We start from the raw sequence: 26,605 nt of genomic DNA, 5'->3' as shown, positions 1-26,605 counted from the left end.
CAATCTGGATCAACAATTTGAGCAGCTCAAATGGTTCGAGCTGCTACAGGGGTGCGCCATACTAGAGACGACAGCTATCTTCCGTACGTGGCCGGACCTGCACTTTGTGGAGCGCTAGAATGTGGCTTGAAGTGAAGAAGATTGCCGTGCTCCAATTCATTTCACAATATTGTTCTTTTTTGGGAATATATCCAAATTATATTGGCTGGTTATGAATTCATGACCTTTTTGTATTGCAAGTGAAGACGAGCAGCGGTGGCCATATATTATCACCATCATATAAAACAATAATGGGGTAATAAACTTACCGGTTCTACAGTCAGCCGTGTACTGCATCTCATCTGTCACCGATACCTTGTACCTTGTGGCTACACGTTTCCCGGGTGCACAGTTCTTGTTAGCGCAAGGGTGCTTCAAGCAGGTACACCTGTTTACAATATATATCATATTGTTATCAAATAACATCAAATTTACTATTTTTAAACTCAAAAGCTTCAACCATTATGATTTTAGTAAAATGGTTTTACACAGAGTCCAAAAATTAGCCCAGGTAATAATTCCTGAGCTGTGTAAATTTGTATGCTTTTTGCCTTGAGGAGAAATAGGTTCTACAGCCTCTCCAGAAAATAAGCAAGGATTCGAGTCAGTTAGGCTTGATACAAAAAAAGCCGATAATTCATATTGATATTTTCTATTTTATATGAAGCCCGTTAGCATTCTGGAATGATATTAGTAGTGGAATGCTCTCAGAAAACATTACATTCATTCATATTTTCTTTCACGTTAGAACCAGATAGACCCTGTACAGCTACTCAATTAATTGACGACCTATCTATTATATTCTGATAAATAAGTCAGATCGCATCAGCCATGATCGCTTTTGTGTATGACTGTGACTCAACGAACTCTTGCAAAAACAAAAGGCGAATAATGGGACTAAAGATAACAATTATTTTCCGTACTTAGAAGACGCATGGTTAGAAGTCCAAACTTCCGTGAAGACACTCTGTGGCAATCTCACCTGGTGCAGCCGTCTTCGCTGACGTACTTGGAGATGCCGTACTGGCACTTGGTAGTGTCACACTCTTTCTGTAGCGTCGCGCAGTCTACTTCTACTTGCACGCAGGTGCAGCGTTCGCAGCCGCTCGGCGTGCGTGTCCGCTGCACGCTGTACTCGCAGTGCAGCGCCGCGCACTCCTCCTGGTACGTGCTGCAGTCCTGGTCCACCTCCACACAGCTGCACTGCTCACAGCCGCCCAGGGTGCGCGTGCGCTGGACGCCGTTCTCGCACGCGATCGTCGCGCACTCCTCCACGTACTCGGAACAATCGTCTACATCATCTGGCGCCACTTCATTGGTATCTGTTACGTAATCAAGTACGTCATCATTAATAAGTGTGCAAGTTTTTTTAACCACAGACATAACAACACTAACAGATTCAAATTTAGAAAAAAATGCCAACAATTAATTTACAAAGTGCAGTTATAGCTTATCTTATTACCTTTAAACGAGCAATTCTTGTATACATTATTTGAATCTCGAAACGGCTCCAACGATTTTAATGAAGTTTAGTATACAGGGGGCTTCAGGGGCGATAAATCTATCTAGCAAGATTTCAATTTTAAAAAATTTAGTTTTATCCGTGTTTTAATAAAAATATTAGAATACAAAGGTAAATTTCGCTGGCGATCCACGGTTTGAGTCAAGATGTCTCCAGTCCAATTATTTTTTCCCTTTTCTTTTTCAAGTTCCTTATTTTATGGAAACTATTATTGGGAGCCCTAGTATAAGTATATTTTCTACACTGCCTTAGTAATGAAACCAACTTTGTGCAAATATTTTTATTGTATTGGAGGTGTTTCGGAACAAAGATAAAAGTCAAATCAATAACACAGTATCGATACATAAATTGAAAAATATGGCTCTTTCTGACATCAAGCTAAATACTTATTACTAATAAAATGTTAACCTAAATGTACTCTTAATTTTTTATTTAAATAACCAAAAATATTGTTCATATGTCATCAGTATGAATGTCATAACTAAATATAATTTCCAAAAAATACGATTTACCAAATCAAACAAATATATATGTATATTAAATAAATATAAATGTAACGTAAAAATAATAATATAAATAGTAATAAAATAAATATAACGTAAAAATAGTAATAAAATAAATGAACGATTATTCCAAGATATAGAGAGTCGTTTTAGTAGTTTCTACTCGCACTGTATCGGTATAGTATTTGTAATACAACAACTCGATATTTTAGTCATTGGCATTATATGTAAACCAATAATTTCTTATTGATGACAAATATTCCTCAAATTTGTACACGATTTTTGAAATTAACAACATGAATCTACTTAACCAAAATAATTAAAATTGCAACAATTTGTGCTTTGTATTACCACATAGGGATAGATACTTACATATTACGAATTAATTTATTACAACATATAATTTATGGTGTCATCCATCAAGTTTTTAATCAAACCAGGCGTATTTTTATACGTTCGTTTTCATTATTTCTCGGTACCATAATAAAGTCGCGTCGTGCCGCAAGTTGGCTCATGCAGTGTGGGTAAGCCCTTAGTGTGAAAGAGAAGACCAAGCAAAGCGTGCGAGCGGTGCGATCGATAGCGCAAGCTTATCATCGTACTGTCAGCTCTACATTCCTCAAACATAACATGGACAAAATTTTACAACAGTGCTATTTTACGCACACACACTAATGCTGGCCAATTAAGTAATCCGAATGGCGTTTCGTGGGAGCGCCGGTCATAGAAAGTGCCTAAAGATTAGATGTTTGTACGGGACAAACTTTACTACTCTGCTCACACTTCATAACTGTTTTTTATGTGTAAAGATTTTTGGTCATCTTTTCACATTATGTACAGTGTCTGATTAAATTTCGGTCCAATAAAAAAATTTATCTACATGTACCTACCAGATAGTAAAATTATACCGAGAATACAAAATTGAAGTGAATCCATCTATGTCTATAAAATAACAGATGTATTAAATTTCATTTTATTTATTTAGAGAATCATCAGTGCCAAAAGGACATCTGCAGCTCCGACTAAAAATCGTGAGTAAAAACCTCACAGATCAGGGTTCCGTTCTCGGCCATTTCCTCGCCGAAAAATTAAAGAATCGAAAAGAAATTTCGGAAACTAAATGGGAAGTAAATATTCTGTGTCATTCTGTTCATTTTTTTTTCGGATTTGTATTTGCGTTTTTGATTGGAGCTTTTTTTGGAGTACTCAAGAACTAACAAAAAGAAAAATATCAAAAAAAAAGCAAAATAGAGAGTCACATAAAATGATAGCACATATTATTGATCTTATTTGAAATAATTTTTATCTAGGGTTAAAAACCGAGGAGCATAGTGTCCATTTGTATTAAAAAATGGCCACTAAAAGGATGTAAATACTACGTAATAAGCGGCGGGACTGCCTAAATAAAAACGTTTAAAGTTTATTTTAGTGTGAAACGTGCAGTTATTTGACATAAGTTTGAAATAGTAAATTACAATATTATGGCGACGAAGTATAATCCTGCTAAGTTTTAAAGTACAGTAACAGTCGCCTAAACCGAAGTGGACTTCGGTTATCTCCATTTTTTCATGATTAAAGCCGTCATCTGTCAATCTCTCAAGGACTACACGTTTCATACAATCTCTTTTTTCAGATTGGTCACTAATATTTCCTCGTTACTAAATCAATAGACCAGCGCTGCCTATGCCATGTAGAACACAAAAGCTGTCAGTTGGCTCAGCAATGTAATACCGAGTGGCGCCGGCAACTTGCAGCGCCCGCTACACTCCTGGTACGAGTGGAAGTTGTTGTCATTGCCCCCGCAGCCCAAGAACACGAAGGGCAGGCACTCGCCGTGACTCTCGCTGTAGTGCCAACGCCTAGATCCAGTGCCGGAAGCGCACTCTTCGCCGATCGACACAGGAAGCAGGCACTCCATTTCTACCCCCGTCACCAAATTTGTTACATTAACTGGGTGGGTGTAGATTGTAGCGTGGAGTTGGATCTAACTCCTTGATCGTGCTACAAAATCTAACTTACAATATTTTAGCTGGATTGAATGTAGTTTTTGTATTCTTACGTAAGCATCATTGTTACAGTAAAATAAAATTAATTTCAATGCTACTATGCGGAGGCTTATGAAAGTACCAAGTTTATGCTAATCTACTAGGTATTTTTATATATACAACGTTATTTTTATAATAGTAGATCTATTAAATTTCGGAAATACATTTATGTACCAAATATATTCGTTGATGCTTTTATGGAAACATATTACTTTGCTTATGCATTTACTTTTGAGATGATAGTGCCACTTCTTGGTCTAAATTAATAGTAAATTTTGATGTGATTTGATTTATGATATGTATAAGTGTAAATTTGAGTATGCAGCGAACCATACTATTACTTAATTTAATAATAATTTATCTTTTCTCAATGCCAAAAAATTCGTTCTAAATATGTTACGCAAAAATGAAAGTTTTGAAAAAAGAAAGTGAGTGAGGATTACTTTGTTTATGTAAATAAAAACTTACTGGGATTATTAAAACCACAAACTTCTTCACATTCAGATTCAGTGGAGAAGCGATTGGGTCCACCTTTACAGCCTCCGTACGTGAAAGGTAGGCAGCGGCGAGATATGATATCCCAGTAGAACTTGGGGATAATGTAGAGGCAGGGGCCTGGGTCCATCTCATGGCTGCAAACATCTAGATGTCGTAAACAAAACCAAAATAAATCTCAGACAAAAATAATTAGCGTATATAAATGAAAAAATTGTCCATTTTCCTCACTACTAGGATTATGCAGCGTGGTGCTAAATTGGCGATTTTAAATGAACACATGAAGTGCCCTTGGGTACTAGCTCTTTCATATACACCAATATCGAAAGTGGCGTACGGCACACCACGCCCTGAATAAGTTCTGACCATCATTTTGTTTATAAGATAGTTTATTTTGCATGGTCTTATAGTTGTTTCAATAGAATTCTTATACATTCTCTCATATCATCATTATTTATAAGCAATCTATTAATACACGTAAAATAATACGCATTGACAGGCTGCTCCAGACATATTGAAATGCAAGTTCGATTAGCGAGTAGCATTAAATAAAATGGAGTGTCTAAAAATAAAATGGGGACTCTAAAACTAAAATGGGGATTCTTATAAAGAAATAGGGATTCTAAAATATAAAATGGGGACTCTAAAACTAAAATTGGGATTCTTATAAAGAAATAGGGATTCTAAAATATAAAATGGGGACTCTAAAACTAAAATGGGGATTCTTGTAAGGAAATAGGGATTCTAAAATATAAAATGGGGACTCTAAAACTAAAATGGGGATTCTTGTAATGAAATAGGGATTCTAAAATATAAAATGGGGATTCTTATAAAGAAATAGGGATTCTAAAATATAAAATGGGGACCCTAAAATTAAAATGGGGATTCTTGTAAAGAAATAGGGATTCTAAAATATAAAATGGGGACTCTAAAACTAAAATGGGGGTTCTTATAAAGAAATAGGGATTCTAAAATATAAAATGGGGACTCTAAAACTAAAATGGGGATTCTTATAAAGAAATAGGGATTCTAAAATATAAAATGGGGACACTATAACTAAAATGGGGATTATTTCTTATCTTGCAAATAAAGATGATTTGATTTGATTTGAAAATATAAATAGGGATTCTTATAAATTCTTAAAGTATCATAGTCAGCTCAAACTTGGAAACAACATTTCGTTCCTTACCCAGTCCTCTGAATGCTCCACACTGTCTCTCACACTCCTCTTCAGTGTTATACGCGTTAATATTAGGACAGTTGCCAATGATTCCCTCCACACACCGCTGAACGCTGGAGTCGTAGTAGAATGCTGTGACGTTTACACCGCACGCTTCGAGAGATGATGGTGTTTGGCACTCAGAATCCTATGAACGTATTTAATTTTGTAATATTTTTTTTTTGTTATAATGTAATCTGCTATCGATAGCTTATACTATAAGCAGGAGAATGGAAGGGAGATCTGCAGAGGCCCTATTTCCTGTGAGGAAAATGCGAGAGTCAATGTGAGAAAAAAAAAGGGACAAAGAGATCCCAAAATCCTTTCTGGGACCTGTTTTTCCATTTTCTATTACTATTTGTCTAGGTCAAAAATTTGGGATCTTTTAAGTCGTTTTAGCTGGTTTTGCCTTTATACCTTTTATGCCTTTGGAATGAGGATCATGAGCTCCTCGTCTCAAAGCTTCTTTGGGTGGACTTCTAAACGAGATTTATATTTTTCTCGAGTTGCCGCGATTTCTCTTTTGACGAGAGGAATTGTACATTGTACAAAGCGCAGGTGCGCCGGTCCGGCCACATATGGAGTATTGTTGTCATCTCTGGTCTGGCGCACCCCAGTATCAGTTCGATCCATTTGACCGCGTGTAATGTAAAGCAGCAGGAATTGTCGGGGACCCACTGCTCTGTGAACGGCTGGATTACTTGGCGTTGCGTAGAGACATCATTTACTTTTATCAATTGCGTAGAGACATCATTTACTTTTATCACGGGTAGTGTTCCGAAGAGCTTTTTCACGTGATTTCTGCCGCCGAATTCCACCTTCGCACGATACGTCATTAGTTAGGATATCATCTCCGCCTTCTGGATGTGTGGCGGTCCTCCACAGTGCGGTTTTCAAGGAACTTTCTTCCACGTACTACAGAACGGTGGAATCAACTTCCTTGTGCGGTGTTTCCGGGACGATACGACATGGGTACACATTTCTTACAGGCCGGCAATGCTCCTGTGATTCCTCTGGTGTTGCAAGAGAATGGGAGCGGTGCCCGTACGATCGTTTGTCCTCCTTTTCCATAAAAAAGAGGAATCTTTGCGTACTTTTCGACCTCATGGTTGGTTATGAACCATGGTGCTTTTATGATGCTTTTCAGGATTGCGTGTTCACATCATGTAATAAATAAAATAAAATTCGTACATGAATTGCGGTTATTAGAGATTATTTAACATTACATCACATCATAAATTAAAAAAAAAAACATCAAAAACTACATTTTTTTAATTTTTTACAATAAAATTTATAATTTAAATAGCTTGTAATAAAGAAGGTATTTAATACAACCAATGAAAATATTATTATACCGTATAATTTAGTTAAAAATAACACTTAGTTAAAATCATAAAATTATTTTTATTTTATAATTTGTATATAAATTGAAATTATATATTATAATTCGTCGTTGTTGTTCAGTCGACATATGAGTTACAAAAGCCTTGGTAGCTGAAGTATGGTACAAATGGTCTATTTGACAAGCTAACGTCACGGTGTCGAATTTGCGTGACGATGTGCGCGCGCATCTTAAAAATCATCCTGATAATATTATTTCCCTAACGCGCACTGACCTCTAGTATTTACCGCTGGACTGGCGGCTGTCAAAGTTTTTTTGTGCCTGTTTGTAATTCGCCATCTTGACGCCGTTGGGCATATAGCGAGAGTCTGCGTTACTAAAACTAGTGATGACAACCTCAGCAACAAACATCGATACGAAAATTATTTACATTAAAATTGTGTACTTTATTAGTGAAGTATAAATACCATGAAAAACGACGGAAATTAATTCAAAATGCATTAATACTTCAGAGTACTATAAGCTTCTCTCACAGCAATTTGTAATATACGTCAAAATTTGTTCTCTGGACGCTCGCGAGTAGCGTTTGAAATAGGCACAAAAAATTTGCTGTCAATCATATTTAACAGCCTGTCCAGTGGTATTTATACAGGTCAGTGCCTAACGCGCCTAAAGTACAATTTCAAAACTATTGAAATGATTCTTCTTACCCTCCGGCTATCTGGGACATATGCAGTAGAAAGAGTTGTGTCTACAACAGGAGCTCTGGTTGTTGGGACAGGCCTTCTAGTTGTAACCGCACTGGCAGAACACTGAATCTCGCATTCATCTTTTGTAGCAAATCTGAAATTAAACAATTAAACATGAAAAGCTGTGGACTTACTTTTTTGCAGACAAGCTCAACGTGATGGTCGGTTATTATTACCAGATATTAGATCACCACGTAAACGACAAGCCATCGATCTTATTATACATACTTAGGTTATTATTACTGTACACGCTTCTTGAATCTTTCCTCTTTAATCATCCTTAAATGAAACAAATCTTATAACTATATATATACAATAGTATGATTACATTAAATTAAAACTATTCTTAAGTGTATCAGGCATCATTTCCGCGGCGGTGAATTTGTATTTCACGCCATCTAGGAGCATTTTATCAAACTCTTAAGGCAATTATGAAATGATATCATGGAACGTACGCGTATACAAATAATTCTGTAATGATGAAGTAATGTTTTCATTTACGAAAAGATGGCGCTGTATAAGTAATCTGTTTCCATTATAAATTATTAATGCGTGATTAAACTGAGCTAATTATTATAAGAGCTAGTTCGGTGATCTCCGGCTAGCTGAATTAAGTGATCTTTCAATATAACTAAAATATTTTGATTCGGTTATTTAGGCTATTTCTCCTGAGGATGTTTGCTCCATTCCCAGTCCGTGGTATAATTAAGAAATTCATTTATATTATAATGGCTGCACCTATTATCATTCCCATGACAGCCGGTGTAGGTAAACTCTTCGCACTCTTTAGTTCTTGCGTTAAAGTACCAGGAGTCGTAGCTCTCCAAACAATTGCCAGGTTCTGGCTCCTGCCGACAAGGATCTGAAACAAAGTAACGAAGTCAAATTTATTTTCTGTATTGAACGTAGTTAAGTACTCAAACCACACTCTGGTCAAAATAGAGTTATGTATGCCATCGCACTCCTGAAGGTCGTGTCTGTCATGTAGTTAAACCCCTATTTTTAAAATGTACACGGAAACTGTTTTTTTTTGCATATTTATATAGGAAATTTATATGGAAGATTATTTAGACCTGAAACTTCAAATGCGTATAACTCAAAAGTGCAAGTCTTTTGTGGGGCGATGTATATGCTTTTACAACAGGATCCCAGAAAATGTCCAAAACAAAAGAATTACGTTATTCAAAAGAATTGTTAAAAAACGTTTGTGTGGTAAAGGTTAATTTAACATAAATGACTTTCTTAATGATACCACAGATTGGGAATAGAGCGACCGCCCTCAGGCTATTAAATAATAAGTTTAATTGTACAATGTTACTTTGTTAATGTTACTTTAATTGTAAAACATATGTTTGATGGGAAAAATAAAAGCCCGCTGAGTTTGTTGCGCCCATTCCTCTCAGGCCTGAGGCATTCATTTTGGAATGGGTGGTAATTTTTTGACTTTCAATAAGTGATTTCACATCCTATTTTGAATAAAAATATTTGAATTTGAAACAAAATTCCTTTGTGTGGTTTGAGTCCTTTGTGCTTAACTACGTCCTGCTATCGCAGCTAGGCAAGCTATTCAGCCGCAGATAGGCAATTAAAATATACTTTTTTGCTTTTCTTGCTGTACTGCACTCATTGTAACAGTGTGTTTCTGTCAGTCCTAACTTAACTTCAGACAGAGCGCCCGGACGGAACCCGAGAGTCACAGTTTCGAGTCCTGCATCGATCATGAATTATCGCACAAATTAAATTTGTATAATTACTCCAGAACTTCCAGAAGAGAGGGATATCACGAAAAATAACAAACTACTTGGTATAGTGTAGTAACCTGACATACGCATCAAAATTGTTTTTATATACCTACCTACTTATATAAAGATTATTTGTCTTTACACAAGAGAGTATCACTTAGTGTGTTATGTATATGGTTGAGTTCGTATACACATAATATTTGTATGTACATACCATTAACTTACATTTGTTTCCGGGTCGACACGACATGGGTACCTTCAAAAAAAGCGCGTACACCTTCCTTAAAGGCCGGCAACGCTGCTGTGATTCCTCTGGTGTTGGAAGAGAATGTGGGCGGCGGTGATCACTTAACAACAGGTGACCCGTACGCTCATTTGTCCTCCTATTCCATAAAAAAAAAACTATCGCAATGGACCAACCTTGTGTGAAAGTGAGATAACTATCCTTACATAAAAACCTAGAAAGAGACGGAATAGATGAATAGATCATGAAACCATTTCGAAACATTTAGTGTCCATTATTCTCCTGTCAAAATTTTCTAAAGATAAAAAAAAATACGTGTTAGAAAATAAATATACTGAATACGTCAATATGACGCCGTTTATTAATATTTGTCATAGGGATTCACCAAAAGCAAAATACTACAGGCTTCACTAACTCACTAACACATCTATAAAACAATAGACCAGTGCCGAAGCCTTTGAAAATGATAAAAAGTGAAACAAAATAATAGTAGGATGAAACCCATTGGAAAAGGACGATAATATAACAAAAATTAAGGGAAAAATAAATAACGGACGATCTGAGGTCGGGAAGTGGAAAAGTGAGGGGTGTTTTAGGGTAAAAAACGGTTTATCTCGATTTCCGGCAAAACTACAAGTCCTATGGCAAAATGTTAATCGACAAAGTTGTAGGTAATAAAGAGATCTACAACTTTGTGATCTATAAACGAACTGTGCAATCTTACAATCGATAATGCTAAAATTTTTTCGTACGCTGATGATACAGCCGTTGTCTTTTCTGGAAGTACCTGGGCAGATGTAAAAATAGCGCTGAAAAAGGAATGGCTCAAATATCTGCTTGGCTGAAGTCTAATTTACTATCATTAAATACTTCTAAAACAAATTATATATGCTTCAGTATTTATAATAATAATCAGCCCGATGGCAACTTTAATCTGAAAGTTCATAACTGTAAACTTAGCAAACATAATAACTGTAACTGTCCCCAAATCAATAAAGTAGATAATTTCAAATATCTAGGAGTCATACTTGATCAGAGGCTCTCCTGGTACCCTCACCTTGAGCAACTGGCTGAAAGAGTCAGAAAATTAATATGGGTTTTTCGCTCGCTGAGGTACGTGGTCCCAAAGAATGACAAATCTGAGAACGATAGTGATTCCTCTAACACTCTGCTAAAGAGAATATATACTGCACTAGTTGAATCCATCCTAACCTACTGCATTCCAGTGTGGGGAGGTGCTGCAAAAATAAAGTTTTTAGACATTGAGCGCTCGCAACGAGCATTGATTAAGGCCATGTATTTCAAACGTTACAGATATTCTACAGAACAACTTTACCTTGAGTGCGGTTTACTCTCTGTGAGGAAACTGTTTCTGAAATATGTTTTAATCAAAAAACATAAAGAAGTACCATATCTCGTAAATAATAAACAAAGTAGGAGGCAACCTAACGTAACTAAAGTCCCTCGAACAAAAACAAAGTTTGCTAGCGCACAATACAATAGTCTCTCAGCTCAAATTTACAATAAAATAAATAAAAAACTACATATCCACTCAAAACAATATAACGATTGTAAAAAAATCGTAGAGAAGTGGTTAAAGTCTCTCGACTATGAGGCAACGGAGATTTTACTTAAACAACTTAAATAATGTACAGAGTAAAATAACTTATCCAATGTTTACATAGATCAGACAGAAAATATTCCACACGCACTTAACATATATACACGCACACAACACTCACAAAAACACACAGTATCGCACGCACACACACACTCACACATAGTTACACATATTTATCATTTATGTTTATAATAATAAAAAGTGATAAGAATTAAAAATCGTAATTGTAAATCTTTGTCGCTGTAATTGTTAAGGTGTTCAAAAGTAACTTTCCAAATAATTAAATTGTTAATTTATATTCATTTCATAACCTTTTTAAATTTATATTCATTTCATAACTTTATTATTATTTCACCATCATGTCAATAAAACTTTTGTTAAATATAACACATTGCTGAATTGGAAGAGCGGAGACACCTGGTACAGGCATTATTTGCTTAAAAGGTGACTCCGGCCACTAGCTGCTGTAAACTATGATTTTAAGAGAAATAAATTATTATTAAAAAAATTAATAAATAAATTTTGGAATTAAACTTTTTTCACATAACCTCAAAATTTAGGTGAAAAATTAAAAAAACCAAGTTTTTGGATTTTTATTTATATCTTTTTCAAAAATATTTTTTTTCTACTTAATTTGGTGAAAACTTACCTTATTATGTCCCAAATACACTGTAATTTATTTGATTTAAAATATTTATTTTTCTCGTCCTTTACCAATGGGTTTCATCCTACTGTAATTTTTTTTGGTTTCAAAAATTATCGACGCTGGTCTAAAAGCACACATGCACATTTTAAATTTAGTCTCGACGTAATGAGGAGAGTGTTTGTCTATTACGCTAGTGTACTAAGTTTATGGGCACATACACAGTTTATTATAAAATATTAAGGTTAGTAACCCTGTCTATTAAGCTGGAGGTCCCGGGTTTGAGTGCCGGTAGGTGCAAATAATGATGAATACGGTTGTTCGTTTCCGAGTTTATATGTATTTATAGTTATTTATGCAACTGTTGTGTAATAAGGGGTATTAAAACACGAATGTGGTAATTGTATCACTTGAGTGTTTTAATATATAATTATCAACAGTTTCATACAAGACTTTATCTACAACCATAATATTAATCCTCTAAATGATTCTGAAACAGTTAGCTTACTACTAACATTAAAAAAGCCACAATTAGTAACCAAAATATCATCCAAAGGAGTGTTATTATAAATACGGATGATATGTTGTACTGAATTTCATTCACTCGTTTGGATGATGTAATGGTTATTAGGACGTTGGGTGTTTTAATGTTGGCAATAAGCTTACTGAGCATTTAAAGCATGGGTGAAGGTAAACCCCCTTATTCATAATGGTCCGCTAACTTTAAACAGCCGCTAAGGAGTGCTTTTTCTCATTCTGACTTAGGTCAATAGAAGAAGACAGAGTGAGAACTAGCAATGCTTTAAGTTAGCAGACTATTTTGAATAAGGAGGAAAGTATGTATATCGTTGTCATGCACCTATAGCACAGGATAGGCCTGATTTGGGACACGATAATGAGTGTTTTAATGTTGTCGCTACTAGGTATATTTATAACAATAAGTTCAACTATAAGTAAGGTCAGTCAGTAACAAAATAAGGCGGCTTTGGTATACCTGCGTGCGCTCTGCATTCAATCTCACACTCCTGCATCGAAGAGAAGCGATTGGCGCCGCCCAGACAACCGCTGTAGGTGAACCACTCGCACCGATCGCTGGTGACGTTGTAGAACACCTTGGTGATGGACTCCCCGCAGGTGCCGGGGTCCACGGCGGCGTGACACACATCTGGAATTAATTCAAAGTCAAAGTCAAATAAACTATATTCAATTAGACTTAAACTAAGCACTTTTGAATCGTCACTATAAATATATCTTTTAAGTTACTGAATCTACCATAAGTTCGAAAAAAGTAGAGCTCGTGAGAAGAACTTACAAGAAACTCAACGGCCACTATTTTCAATAAATAGAGTAATTTGCAAGGGCTGTAATATATATAACAAATTACTTGTAAAGTGCATGCAATATATGAATCATGTTTAAATAATATTAAATATTTAATAGAAAGTAATAAAGAATAAACTGTATTAATTTAAATGATCGTATATTGCATGCATCAAACTTTCATTCAATCATTCAAATCTTACAGGAACCTACGTACTAATAATAACATTATTATGACAATGTTCACAGAATTATTCGAGTATCAACTTTGGGAGAATACACCCCTGGATGTGAATGCGCTAAATGGCGTTTTTTTTATGACAATAAGGGACGAGACAAGCAGGAGGTTCAGCTGACGGTAATTGATACACCCTGCCCATTACAATGCAGTGCCGCTCAGGATTCTTAGAAAACCAAAAAATTCTGAGCGGCATTACAACTGCGCTCGTCACCTTGAGACATAAGATGTTAAGTGTCATTTGCCCAGCCGTTGTGGTACCCATAATCTATCCGGCATCATGTGCAAAGGAGCCTCCCACTGGTAAAATATTTGTTCGTTGTTCTAAAATCTCCCGGCTTATTGTTAATATTCATAAAAATTTGAATTAAATGTCTTCTGTAGTTTTTGTGATTTTCCGGGACATACATACGAACAAACCGACCAACGGACAAACAGAAAAAAACAATCTGTCCTCAGCTGATCACAGCTCGACGAAAGATGCTCTTACTAAAGATTCAGTGGTCCAATATATCGTGATGCGATCAGAGTCATAAATCTCTTAAATATATAGATATATTATGATCTGGTGACTTACCAATGCCCTCGAAAGCTCCACAAAACCGCTCGCATTCCTCCTCTGATAAGTAGACTCCTGTGAGTCTGCAGAGTTTGCCGTTGTCTGCGTTGTCGTGGGGAACACAGGCACGCCGTGAGGGATCCAAGTACCACACCGTAGTTGCTGAACCCTGACACTCCTCGAGCTCAGGCGAGATTTGACATTCTTCGTAAATTATCTTTGGTACCTGTTAGCGAAAAAACACGTTAAGGAAATCCGTAAGAAGATGATATAAGGTCATCTGATGCTTAGTCATCACCGTAAACATTTCTCTCTCATAACACCAGAGGAATCACAGAAACAGGATACTTTTGGAAGGGTAACGCGTGTTTTATGAAGGTGCCCATATCGTAGTGTCCCTGAAAACCGTACTGTGAAACAGCGACACACATCCTGATGGCTGGGATGATATCTAAGTTTGTGGCGCGTCATGCGAAAGATAAATTCGGTGGCTGGAATCAGGTTAAGCAGCTAAAACACAACTAAGCTAAGATACAATGAAGAAATTTCTCTATTCTACAGTATCCCCTGGAAACCCAATAATTGAAGTAGTTTACAATTCACGCGTTCAGATAGATAATTCGAGCTGATACCGGGATGCTCAGAGATAAAGAAAATGCTTCATGTGTCGTCGGACCTGCGCGTTGTAGAGCGCTAGAATTTGGGATGGCATATCTACAACCCAGAACTCAATTCGGCTTTGCCTACCAAGTGACGTCGGAAATGATAATTGCTCGAAATTTCGAGACCCAGTATTTATTTATCAAGGCACCTAACAAATAACACATTTTACATGAACACTCATAAAAATAGTAATAATATGAATAGGACTCATAGTTGAATGTTACCACTACATTCATAATTTAACCGGTGGTAGGTTGATACCTTATTAAAGAAGTTTTTAACCGGTTTTAAAAACTTTTGGGGGTTAAATTGAACAGGGTTTGTTTAATCCGTAATATAATTACCGGCGATATGGTGGTAGTTCTAACAGGCTCGGGTTCTTGAGATCTGCAACGCCGCTCACAGTCCTCGCGAGAGTCAAACCTGCAGAGATGATCGATAAACTTTTTACTCGAATGTCAATTGATGACATCAAAAGCAGAGAGAACAGCCAACTGATAGTTATGATCATGATATTGTCTAGTTTATTGTAAAACTAGCTTTTATGACTTGTATATAGATTTGAATACAACATATTGCGTATATTTATAACTATTGCAGATATGAGTGCCTCGGTTGGCAAAGTAAAAGATTTTTTGACGTACATGAAGAAGTACTGGCTCAAACATGAAAGTTTCATTACAGAATGGAACCTTAACAGAAAAGACACAGAACAAAATAATATTTGTGAAAGTTGGCACTCCAGACTTAACAAAATAATTCACAAAAATTATGTGACAGTTTATAAACTATTCACTGTCTTAAAGGAGGACATGGAAATTGACATTGAAAAAAGGCCAAGGAAAAAGACAAAATTGAAATTGAGTTAAGTTAAAAAGATAAATTGGTTATTATTCGCAAAAGAAACTAATTAATGATTAATAATATTTGTTTAGGCCATTTTATGGAAATACTACGTTAAGTAATATACCTATGTACAAAAGTTATACATCTTTGCCTATTTTGACAGATTGTACTTATCACACCACTAACGTTAAGATATAAAAGGTGTAATAAAACCCGTGGTGTGAAGACGAGGAAAAAACATTTTCCGTTCATCATCAGTCGTTATCTAAACTTTCGAGAAAGTCGAGATCATGAGAATAGAAATATCACTTATATCAATTACCAACAGGTTGTAGGAAAACCCTTGGTATGACAACGAGGAAAAAAACTTACTCGTAGTCACACTGGTGTGACAAAGAGGTGTGACCACGAGTCGGGAATGGAATTAAATTGTTTGAATGTTTATGTGCATTAAAATTGCAGGAATACGATTTTTGGACATTGTTTATAATTTTACGAACATGTGTACCCTGTGATGGTGGACCTTTAATAAAGTGTGTATTTTACTTCTTTGGCCTAACGAAGCAAAAATCATTAAAGTAATTTATTCCTCGTGCTATTCTACGTTTTTAGAAAGAATAATTCTGTAAAAATCTTGCAAAGATGGCTGTGACAATTAATTAATAAATAATGAATACGGCTGTATGGGCTTGAACCCTTTGTCTGTCTTAATAATAATACGAAGACACAAAAAAAAATAGCGAATGACGCAAATGTCACAAAATTTCAGGAACCAACTTCTACCTGTTACTTTTGTGTTACAGTGATGCGCGCGCATCTTAAAATTTCACTCTTATCATTTTTTCATAACGCGCCTAAACAAGTAAAAAAATGTTACCGATTGTCATTTCCTTGGCATCCTCCGTATGTGAACTGAGAGCAGGATCCGGTAGCTGCGTCGAAGAACCATTTCATGAAGGATCCTTGACACGGGCCCGCTTGCATGGGCTGTTGGCACACTTCTACAACACAATACAAACGAAACAAATAAATTTATAACCAAACTTAATGAATTATGCGGGACTGGAACCAGCGACCACTCGTGTCCCACTGTTGTTTCGTTGAGTCCCACATCGTTCATAAATTTTGCTAAAGCTACTATATCTAAACTTGTCCTTGCCCTTGAGGAAGAGAGATGAAAGCTTTGAAAGGCTGATCGTAGTTGGGAACACTAAAGACAAAGCAGTCCGTGGACTGTTCCCTATCAGATGCGATCAAGTGAAAGGGTCCTTGACTAAGTTCTGCTCGGTGCTCAGAGAAAATTAATATAAAATTTAGTTTAGAATATGAAGTATATTGCTACTCGGTGGTTTTTACCTTGGTCTGGCGCGCAGATGCTCAAACACGTTTTCAGGTCGGGGAATCTGTTGTTGTTACCACCACAGCCTCCAAAGCGGAATCTTTTACAAGTGCCGCTCGTCACGCTGAAAGCCCACATCTCCTCAAACTGGGTGCATGGTCCTGGATCCGCTTCGGGCACGCAATAATCTGGAAGAATGTAAAGTCATGAATCTGATATGTTGGCTAGTGGCCGACTGGATCTTCTTTTGGGACTGACACATTCTCATAGAAGAAGAAATTAGTGACTTTTGGTTACTATGACTACAAAAAAAGTAATAACGTTGTCATGCAATGATATTTAAAAGTATAGATAGGTTACCTAGACAACATTCGGTGTTTGTAAATGATACACAAACGCACACATGAATAATTTAACATTGCAATAGCACACTACATTACGATTACACGTCAAAGAAAAAGAGATAAGTCTAATTTGCTAATTGCTCCGTATTTGCATAATAAAAACACAGAAGCATTCACCAGATATGATTTTTTACTGAGTCATGTCTAATTCATGAGTTCATGTAATAAAAGTTATAAAGTAGTAAAACTACATTTAAATTAGGTAAATTAGGTGCTATTGATTTAAAAAAATAATAATGTTGATTAAAATATAAAGCCATATTGATGATATAAATTATTTGTACATAAAATAATAAAAAACATACAGACATATCAAAACAAAACCGAAATGTATTAACAGTAAGGGTTCCATTTTTACAATTTTACTAACGACGGCTCCCAAAAAGTTTTAAGTTTACAATTATTATTTCTTGTATATTATATTATTTATGAATGTATTTTTGTTGAGATTTTATTACAATAAGATAATGGGAGAAGCAGAAAATGATCCATTGATTCTTCTGCAGTTAGCATGGGATATACCGAAAGGGCAGTTTTACTGAAAAAACTCCTACGCAAACAGATAGCACTTACTGTCTACGTCCGCTACTTACCCTACAACATAATTTCCTAAATTGTCCTAAAATATAATACCTTGATCATCCCGCAGCAGACAGGGTAGTTGCGGTATATTCGGAGTATTATCGTATCGTTCCAAATATGTCGTTGTCGATTTTGCGAGGAGACCTCTAAGTACGTTACATACATTCCAAGATTAAGTACTAATAAAATATCAAATAGCCTGCTATTACTAATCTCATTCTATACCACCGTTATTATAAGACTTTGAAAGCCAGAACTTATTATAATCATCATAATATTATTTAAGAAAGACGCTCACGAACTAACAAGAAAACTCAAGTTCCGCAATAAAGCGGTTACAACCACTATGTATTCTGCCTACGATTTCACTTCTGGTTGATTAATCTATGACACATACTATTTGTCCTTGTCGCGCTGCAGTTGAGATCATATTCTCTATCCTGCTCGAACCACCACGTTAATAATTCGAGATTTATTTGTAAATCTTATATATAAAATTCTCGTGTCACAATGTTCGTTCCCGTACTTCTCCGAAACGGCTTTACCGATTCTCATGAAATTTTGTGAGTATATTGAGTAGGTCTGAGAATCGGCCAACATCTATTTTTCATACCCCTAAATGTTAAGGGTGGTCCACACGAATTTTTTTTTTTAATTTTTGTGACATTTTTTTTTAAATTTGTTTGATTATGAGTCAACATTAAAAAATACATACAACTTCAAATTTTCACCCATCTACGATCAACAGTTACTTTTGTATCGCGATTTTAATATCGGCAATACAACGTTTGCTGGGTCAGCTATTAAGAAATAAAATCGTGATAAAATACAAATACGATGTTCTTTTATATAATTTCGTATGGTATGAAATACCCTCACTCTTATATATCTTGCAAACATAGTTTTTACATTTTCTTAACACACAGGTTGGCATTTTAGATTATAATTGTCACGCCACGAAAACGTTCGGCTTAGCTCGCTGCTATTAACCGACTAAATGAAATTACAACAATTGTCTGAATTTGTCTACAACATTTTGCGCGCGCTAGTGCGATATCTACCTCTTTATTGTATATAATATCATTGTTGTCATGAGAATAAAAAGTTGTAATTAATTTATAAAATTGTTTTCTTATATTAAATAATGGTGAATGCACTGATTTGCTCATAGTCTACTGCTGATACTCTGCTCTATCTCATATAACAGGTTATGGGCCCAGCACGCTTCCACTGCGCATTATACTCATGACAACGTAATAACTTTTTTTGTAGTCATAGTAACCAAAAGTCACTAATTTCTTCTTCTATGAGTAAGACCTCTATGATACATTCCTTACCTGACACGTACCTTATAAAAAGTGTTAATTTTAATTAATTAGTGTTCTGAATACATCATATTCAGATATTAGATAGTCTTCTAGAGTGGCATGTAGACTTGGGATGAGAAGCGACCAACAGCAAATGCGTTGGAAAGATAACATTAAAAGTGTAACAGAAATGAACTGAATGCTCGTGGCTCAAGAGAAGAGTAGCAAGAGGTCTACACCATTATGGAGCAAAAAGACTAAAAAGAAGAGAACAATAACAATGATATTTTTAATGATGAATATCATATTTATATAAATGATATATTATTAAAGGTGCGATATAGATATTATAATTAATGTAGATCGTAACTTTTTGTCACTAATAAAACTAAAAACAGTAAATTTTGTTTGCAGTTTCATCATTTAGATAATTCCGTAAAATTAGGTTCGTAATCTTTACTAACTTCTTCCGTTTCATCATGTTTCTACAGACCATAGAAACTAAGGTCAGTAAGTACTTATATATTCAATCTCGTCGCAAATTAATATGCCTACTACTCGGCTCGTTAGTAAGTCTTTTATGGGTCATTGTACATCTATGCTTTTACAACAAGATCCCAGATAATGTTCAAAACAAATGTATTACGAAATGTTAAAAAACGTTTATGTGGTAAAGGTTACTATAAAATAAATGACTTTCTACATGAATACACATATTGGCAATGAGCAAGCACCCCCAGGCTAGTAAATAATAAATTTTATTGTACGATATTATATTCTAACCAATTTTTTATGTATAAAAAAGAAGCCCGCTGAGTTTCTTGCGCCCATTCTTCTTTTTTGAATGGGTGGTGGTTTTTGACTGTCAATAAGAGATATCATACCCTATTTTGAATAAAAATATTTGAATTTGATTTATAAGTTTCAAACACAGCTATTATTTATATTGAGTGCCATATTTTAACATACCGTTCCAATAGCGATTGGTGGGCTGCACTGTGGTGGTGACAGCTGCCTCCTCCGAGCATCTGTTCTCACACTCGGCCTCTGTTGCGAAGTTGTTCTCGTTTCCTCCACACCCACCGTAGTAGAATTGACGACACCTAAGACAATGAAGAATCGTATGGTGAAATGAATGCGCTAGTATATTCCCCACACGTTGGGTAAAGTTCAGGCCCCTTTTTATGACAATTAGGGGTGAAAATTTATTGAAGTAGGCGTTACTTTGCGGAAATCCATAATTATACAAATGATTAAAGTTTTCTTTAGTGTTAATTCCGCCAATATTTGTTTTTAAACAATTCGACACGTGTTTCGCCTCTACACGAGGCATCCTCAGTCTCGCCACAATCTGGCACAGGTCTCGTGCCAGATGAGACGAGCTGGACGTTCAGCTGATGGCAATTGATGCACCCTGCCCATAACAATGAAATGCCGCGCAGGTTTCTTGTAAAACCCAAGAATTCAGAGTGTTGCAGTCGTGAACGAAACAGGGCGATCGCGAGGGGGTGAAAGGGGAACGGGAGGGGACTTCACGTTCCAGCAATGTCCAGAGATGATGTGGCACAGTACGTAGCCCGATATACAAACATTACCTCAATGGTTGTGTCTTTTGAACACGAAGGATAAATATATTTACCTTGTCAGCTTCGTATCGAAGAACCATCGTGTTTCATAGCGGTCGCAGTCACCTGGGTGGGCTGGCAAGGTGCATACATCTGGAACTGTATAAAAACAAACAAATACGTACAAAATGTAGTTATAAAGATTTATTATAACACCATCTAAATTATAATACCGTTTCCTGCTTATATATATGAATGAATATGAAAGTTTGAAGTAAATACCTAAAATTCTTACAACATTCGAGTGATCTGCAATTTTCTTCAGCTGAGGGAAAATTTTCCTAAGAATCGCTAAAGCGCAATCCTTGTAGTAGATTATATTGTTTGTAATGTTGTGAGATTATGATGATAATTGGTGCCGGGTTTTGAGTTAGAGCGCTTTCGCACTACGTCCGATCCGAATACGTTCCGTATCCGTGAAACGGTCAGAAGTATTCGTAGAACTATTATACGCACTAGATCCGGCTTCATCATCCGATTTCTTTCCCTCAAATATTAGAAATAGTTCTAAGACTACACCGGACCGTATTTTTACGGGTACGGATCGGATGCGTGTGAAAATTCTCCCAATAACTTACAAGAATCCAACTCTTGGATTCCCAGCTATAGGAGGCCCCTATAATCTTTAATCAAGAGGCACGACATGCAAAATATAATAAAATAATCACATGAAAAGTAGAATAGAGAGTTAATATAAATTATAGATCCTTTGATGAATAAGAATTAGTCTAAAATATATGCGAAGAAATAAAAAGCAGTTTCGAAGATTCCTGATTACATTATAAAGCATTTCGATTGACTTTATAATACAAAATGATTATAAGGAAAGCAATTACCATAGGCACTAGGACATGCTTCTACGCAGTCCTGTTCACTTTCAAACATGTTGTCATTCCCACCATCACCAGTGTAATAGAACGGTACACATCTGTTCTCTGTTTGCTTGAACAACCACATGGGATACTTCCCCGTGCTGGTCCCGACAACTGGTCCTGGCAACTTGCATCGTGCTGTGCAGTTAGTGAAGAGATGCAGTGATTGATAAGTGACAATACCAATATAAAAAAAAAGATTTGTTCAGGTTCTACGAGTGTCTATGAAAATATCATCACGAATACTTGAGGCTTTTGTCATTAATATTACAACAAAGTCTTGTTAAAGTCATACTATATCAGATTTCATAAAATAAAGTTAATAAAATTTATTGAAGAAGGCGTTACTTTGTTGAAATCCATAATTATCCAAATGATTTGAGTTTTCTTTAGTGTAAATTCCGCCAATATTCGCCTCGTCTCGTGCCAGAGTTTGGCGAGTTAACATCTCCTAAGGATGCCTCGTGTAGAGGCGAAATACGTGTCGAATAGTTTAAAGACAAATATTGGCGGAATTAACACAAAAGAAAACTCAAAACATTTGACTAAGTTAATAATAAGATCAAAGAACTGTACCGAAACAAACCGAATAAGATTTTTACATTTACATCTTTAATTGTATATCTTGTAGAAAATTTATATTTTTTGTTACCAATCGTAATAAAAACTGGCATTAAAATATTGAGATAGTCACTACCCAATCACAAGTGCATAAAGTAAATATTAATAAAAATAAAACCATCACCTGAAGGAACAAGAAAGAAAAATGTTAGATAATAAAGATAAGAAGTAGAAAACACAACATGCGAGAAGATTAAAAAAAAAGAAAATAGTATATTATATGATTGTCTAAATTCTAAACTACTTCATAACTACGATGTTAATAAAGTGCATAATATGATAAAAAACAACAATGAAAATCCAAGTCAAGAAAGTTGTAAAGAAATTAGTTAAATATCAATTAATCGATAAAGTAATCTCCGATCAGCTTGATTTTTGCCGTTTCGTAGAGATGTGGGCTCTCTCTTCAACTTTTGACCGCATATTTCACGGGTAGTAGTCAAATGAGTTGTTCAGATGATTTTGCGAGAAACATCTTACCTCGCATGACAACTTGGAATCAGTTACTTGCTGTTTTCCCGAACCGATATGACTTAAGAACTTTCAAACTCGGAACATACTCCCAACTTAAAGGCCGGCAACGCATTTCTTGATCCCTGGTGTTGCGGATGCCCATGAGCAACTGTCTCACCTCTTCCCAGAAATTATAATATTAAACAAAAATAATAAAATCAAACACCTGACACCAAGAAAGCAAACGCATGTTAAAGTATATTAATTCGTGGTAATTCTAAATTGTATACTATCGGCAAATTCTTAAGGTCGGTAACATATTTTTCTTCGAACTACAGAGGTAATAAATAATAGAATTCTCAAATAATAGAGTTGAAAAGGTTGTAAAATAAAACATTGCTATGCTCGAGATACAGAGGTAAAATAAACTTTTTCAATTTATGGAGATAAGATTTGTACTAAAATGGCTTGGAGGGACTCACTGATTATTCTACTAATAGAGAAAGGGTTGAGATTTTGAGTAACGGAAGTTTTGGTGTTTGAAGGGAAGGGAAAAAAACATTTTTTCGAGATTTGGAAATTTTCAACTAATCGAGGTTCGACTTAACGAGGTTCTACTTTCTAGGTGTTAACTTTCTATGCCCTGTTCATTCATACATGCGAATTCCTCTCATAAAGCTTTCGGAATTGCTATCAAATCATGCGTTTTCTTACATTTTTTTTAAATAATATAAGGGACGAGCAGGACGTACAGCTGATGGTTATTGATACGTCCTGCCCATTACAATGCAGTGCCGCCCAGGATTCTTGAAAACTCAAAAATTCTGAGCGGCACTACAATTGCGCTCGTCACATTGAGACATAAGATGTTAAGTCTCATTTGCCCAGTAATTTCACTAGCTACGGCGCCCTTCAGACCGAAACGCAGTGATGCTTTCACATTACTGCTTTACGGCAGAAATAGGCGCCGTTGTGGTACCCATAATCTAGCCGGCATCCTATGCAAAGGAGCCTCCCACTGGTAAATGAATGTCTCACAAATCGTACAAACTTGAGGGAGGATGCATTTTATTGAACGCCCATTTCCCTATGACAAATAAGATTAAAACTATATTATACTGATTTCATTGATACATACCTTGAGGTACTCCAGGCGCATTGCATTGCATCATACAGGCAGCTTCAGAATTAAACCTGTTTGCGTTACCCTCGCACCCGCCCCAGATGAACTGACTGCATTTTCGCGTCTCCGGGTTGAAGCCCCAACGGAGATAGGAGCCAGCGCAGCTTCCTTGTTCAATTGGCTGTTTGCATTGCTCTAGAAATATTAATGAACTTCTTAAACTATTTACATGCCTTAAATATTTAATTCGAAGTCAAAGTTCTTTATTTGCCAGAAACATTTACAAGTCACCTTGACACATAAGATGTTAAATCTTATTTGCCCAGTAATTTCACTAGCTACGGCGCCCTTCTGACCGAAACACAGTAATGATTACACATTACTGCTTCCCGGCAGAAATAGGCACCGTTTTGGTACCCATAATCTAGCCGGCATCCTGTGCAAAAGGAGCCTCCCACTGGTATCAATATAATATTTAATTTTATTAATTGAAATATTATATTTGTCGGAAATACCACGACGCTCTGTAAGAACTCTCAGAACGGACGCGTGACTAGTAAAATAATTAATATCGACACAAACCTTCAGTCTTCTCAGGCCTACAACTGGCTTGACATAGTTCCTCGGAGTCGAATCTGTTATCATTGCCGAGGCAGCCGCCGTAGATAAACTTGGCGCATCGTTCTTGGTTAGAATCGTAGTACCATTTCACATTATATCCTGTGCACGAGCCTTTTGATGACGGCAATTTACACGCGTCTATGAACAAAATATATATCGGTTTCAATGACATTCAAATTTGATCGTGTGATGATGAGCCGTACAATCCAATGTGGTGTGCGTTGAGATCACCAAGAATCCTTATCATGGAGATCAGCTGCAACGAGGAATCTGTAGTCAATTCGATTTGCTCAAGGAGCCGGTTAGTGGTAGTAGATTCGTAGTAGTAGTGCGGAGAGGCCCCTACCAAAGTATAAGGAAGAAGTCTGGAGAACTAAAAAGAAGAAATCTCACTTGCCGTCAAAGCACACACCAACCCATGGATGGATCCCCATACAAGATGGACCGACGATCTGATTAAGATCGCCGGAATACGTTGGATGAGTATTTGGTGGAGGCCTTTGTCCAGCAGTGGACGTCTTCCGGCTGATGATGAACCAATGCAACAAAGGGGTGTTCCTGTTTATACCCCGGATTGGAGACGACAAATATTAATAAATATTAAAATTTTCCAACTTTCTTTTTGCACTACTTCAAAGGACAAATAAAATTGACTCTTATTTAAGAACTATGCATAATATACCCTTTTCCTTTTACCTCTAGGCGCTGGATGAACGCAGACATCTTGACACTCTTCTTGTGTTGAGAACCTGTTAGCATTGCCCTTGAAGCCCAAGTACCAGAAAGGTGCGCATCCACCGTACGTCATGTCGTAGTACCACTTCTTAGTTGTGACGACTGCACGGTCTATGACGTTAGTGTTATACTCGCCGCTGTCCTTCGGCAGACTACAAGCCTCTGTAATAATTTGAAAAAATAAGTCTCCTTATATTATACAAGTAATATTATAAACAAAACAACTATTTTTCTCTTGCGTTGGTTATTTTATCAAATTTAATTCATAGAAAAATCTATGTAATGCAAGAGAGAAGAAAATCTCTAACGGATATACAGCGAGATAGAAAAAGAATATTAAGATATCATCCCCACTATCTGGATGTGTAGCGTAAAGCGTTCTTCCGCAGTGCGGTTTTGTAAGATCTGTGGATTGACCTTCCTTGTGCGCTGTTTTCGAAACGATACGACATGGGTACCTTAAGAAAAAGCGTGTAAAGTTAAGTAAAGGGCTGGCAACGCTCCTGTGATTCTTCTCTTGTTACAACAGGAATGGCTCGCGGTGATAAAAAAACAACAAGTGACGCACTTGTCCTCCTCTCCCATAGAAAAAACTTATGTTTTTTCTTTTATTTTTGTATTTAAGATTAAGGTAATATTTTGTGTGAATTGAATGTGTATATAAGTTGGTTGAATTATTTTATTGTACCAAGCCTTATGGCCTGACTATACTATTGTGCTTATATATAAATGCGGTAGAAGACACAAAATAAAGCAAACTCTCTACTCAACACCCTTCTTACATTTGTAGCATTACCTTGTCTATTTATCGGTATATTTGTACAGTTCAGGAATTTCGGCCCTGCTGCAGCAGTAGTTCCATCAGGACAACAGCCATATTTACTGTTCGCGCAGTTACATCCTGCTCCATCCGGTCCAGTAGCCGCTGTGACTTCATCACCACAACATTTGAATGGAGAATGCTGGCAGAGACAGCCCGCGAGACCGGGGCCACTGGATATCGTCACACCGTCAGGACAGCACCCGAATTGATACGTGTGGCAGCCACAGCCTTCATAGTTATATCCAGTCGCTGCTGTATGTCTGGTAAACGAAAAAAAAAGGGTGTGTGTACTTATGTATGCACGCAAGAA

General features: G+C 36.3%; 2 protein-coding genes across 6 annotated transcripts in view; both read right to left on the bottom strand.

Moving 5' to 3' along the window:
• Positions 1-14,471, bottom strand: part of LOC126966138 (papilin-like) — a 30,252-nt gene extending 15,781 nt beyond the window's left edge. For 2 of the 5 annotated variants that reach the window (XM_050810074.1, XM_050810076.1), the window contains exons 1-5: positions 14,300-14,471; positions 13,159-13,329; positions 8,653-8,776; positions 7,876-8,008; positions 4,578-4,751 (exon numbers count right to left, since the gene is read on the bottom strand). In XM_050810074.1, the coding sequence (XP_050666031.1) occupies positions 4,578-4,751; positions 7,876-8,008; positions 8,653-8,776; positions 13,159-13,195 (468 nt within the window). In that variant the 5' untranslated portion in view covers positions 13,196-13,329; positions 14,300-14,471. Of the gene's footprint in view, positions 1-308; positions 428-1,021; positions 1,362-3,302; positions 3,985-4,577; positions 4,752-5,793; positions 5,972-7,875; positions 8,009-8,652; positions 8,777-13,158; positions 13,330-14,299 lie in introns of those variants that run through there. The other 3 variants (XM_050810071.1, XM_050810073.1, XM_050810077.1) reach the window with 2 other exon arrangements.
• The window catches only part of LOC126966094 (papilin-like), a 62,612-nt gene continuing 49,690 nt past the window's right edge, over positions 13,684-26,605 (bottom strand). Inside the window, exons 26-37 of the mRNA XM_050809969.1 lie at positions 26,269-26,555; positions 25,434-25,634; positions 24,699-24,875; positions 24,132-24,311; positions 21,884-22,057; positions 21,062-21,146; positions 20,392-20,525; positions 17,147-17,317; positions 16,668-16,791; positions 15,289-15,367; positions 14,483-14,507; positions 13,684-13,700 (exon numbers count right to left, since the gene is read on the bottom strand). Of these exons, the coding sequence (XP_050665926.1) occupies positions 13,684-13,700; positions 14,483-14,507; positions 15,289-15,367; positions 16,668-16,791; positions 17,147-17,317; positions 20,392-20,525; positions 21,062-21,146; positions 21,884-22,057; positions 24,132-24,311; positions 24,699-24,875; positions 25,434-25,634; positions 26,269-26,555 (1,654 nt within the window). The remainder of the gene's footprint in view (positions 13,701-14,482; positions 14,508-15,288; positions 15,368-16,667; positions 16,792-17,146; positions 17,318-20,391; positions 20,526-21,061; positions 21,147-21,883; positions 22,058-24,131; positions 24,312-24,698; positions 24,876-25,433; positions 25,635-26,268; positions 26,556-26,605) is intronic.

Source organism: Leptidea sinapis, chromosome 9 (genome assembly GCF_905404315.1).
Source record: "Leptidea sinapis chromosome 9, ilLepSina1.1, whole genome shotgun sequence".
In the NCBI taxonomy this organism is placed as follows: domain Eukaryota; kingdom Metazoa; phylum Arthropoda; class Insecta; order Lepidoptera; family Pieridae; genus Leptidea; species Leptidea sinapis.
This window is presented reverse-complemented; position numbering and strand designations above follow the sequence as displayed.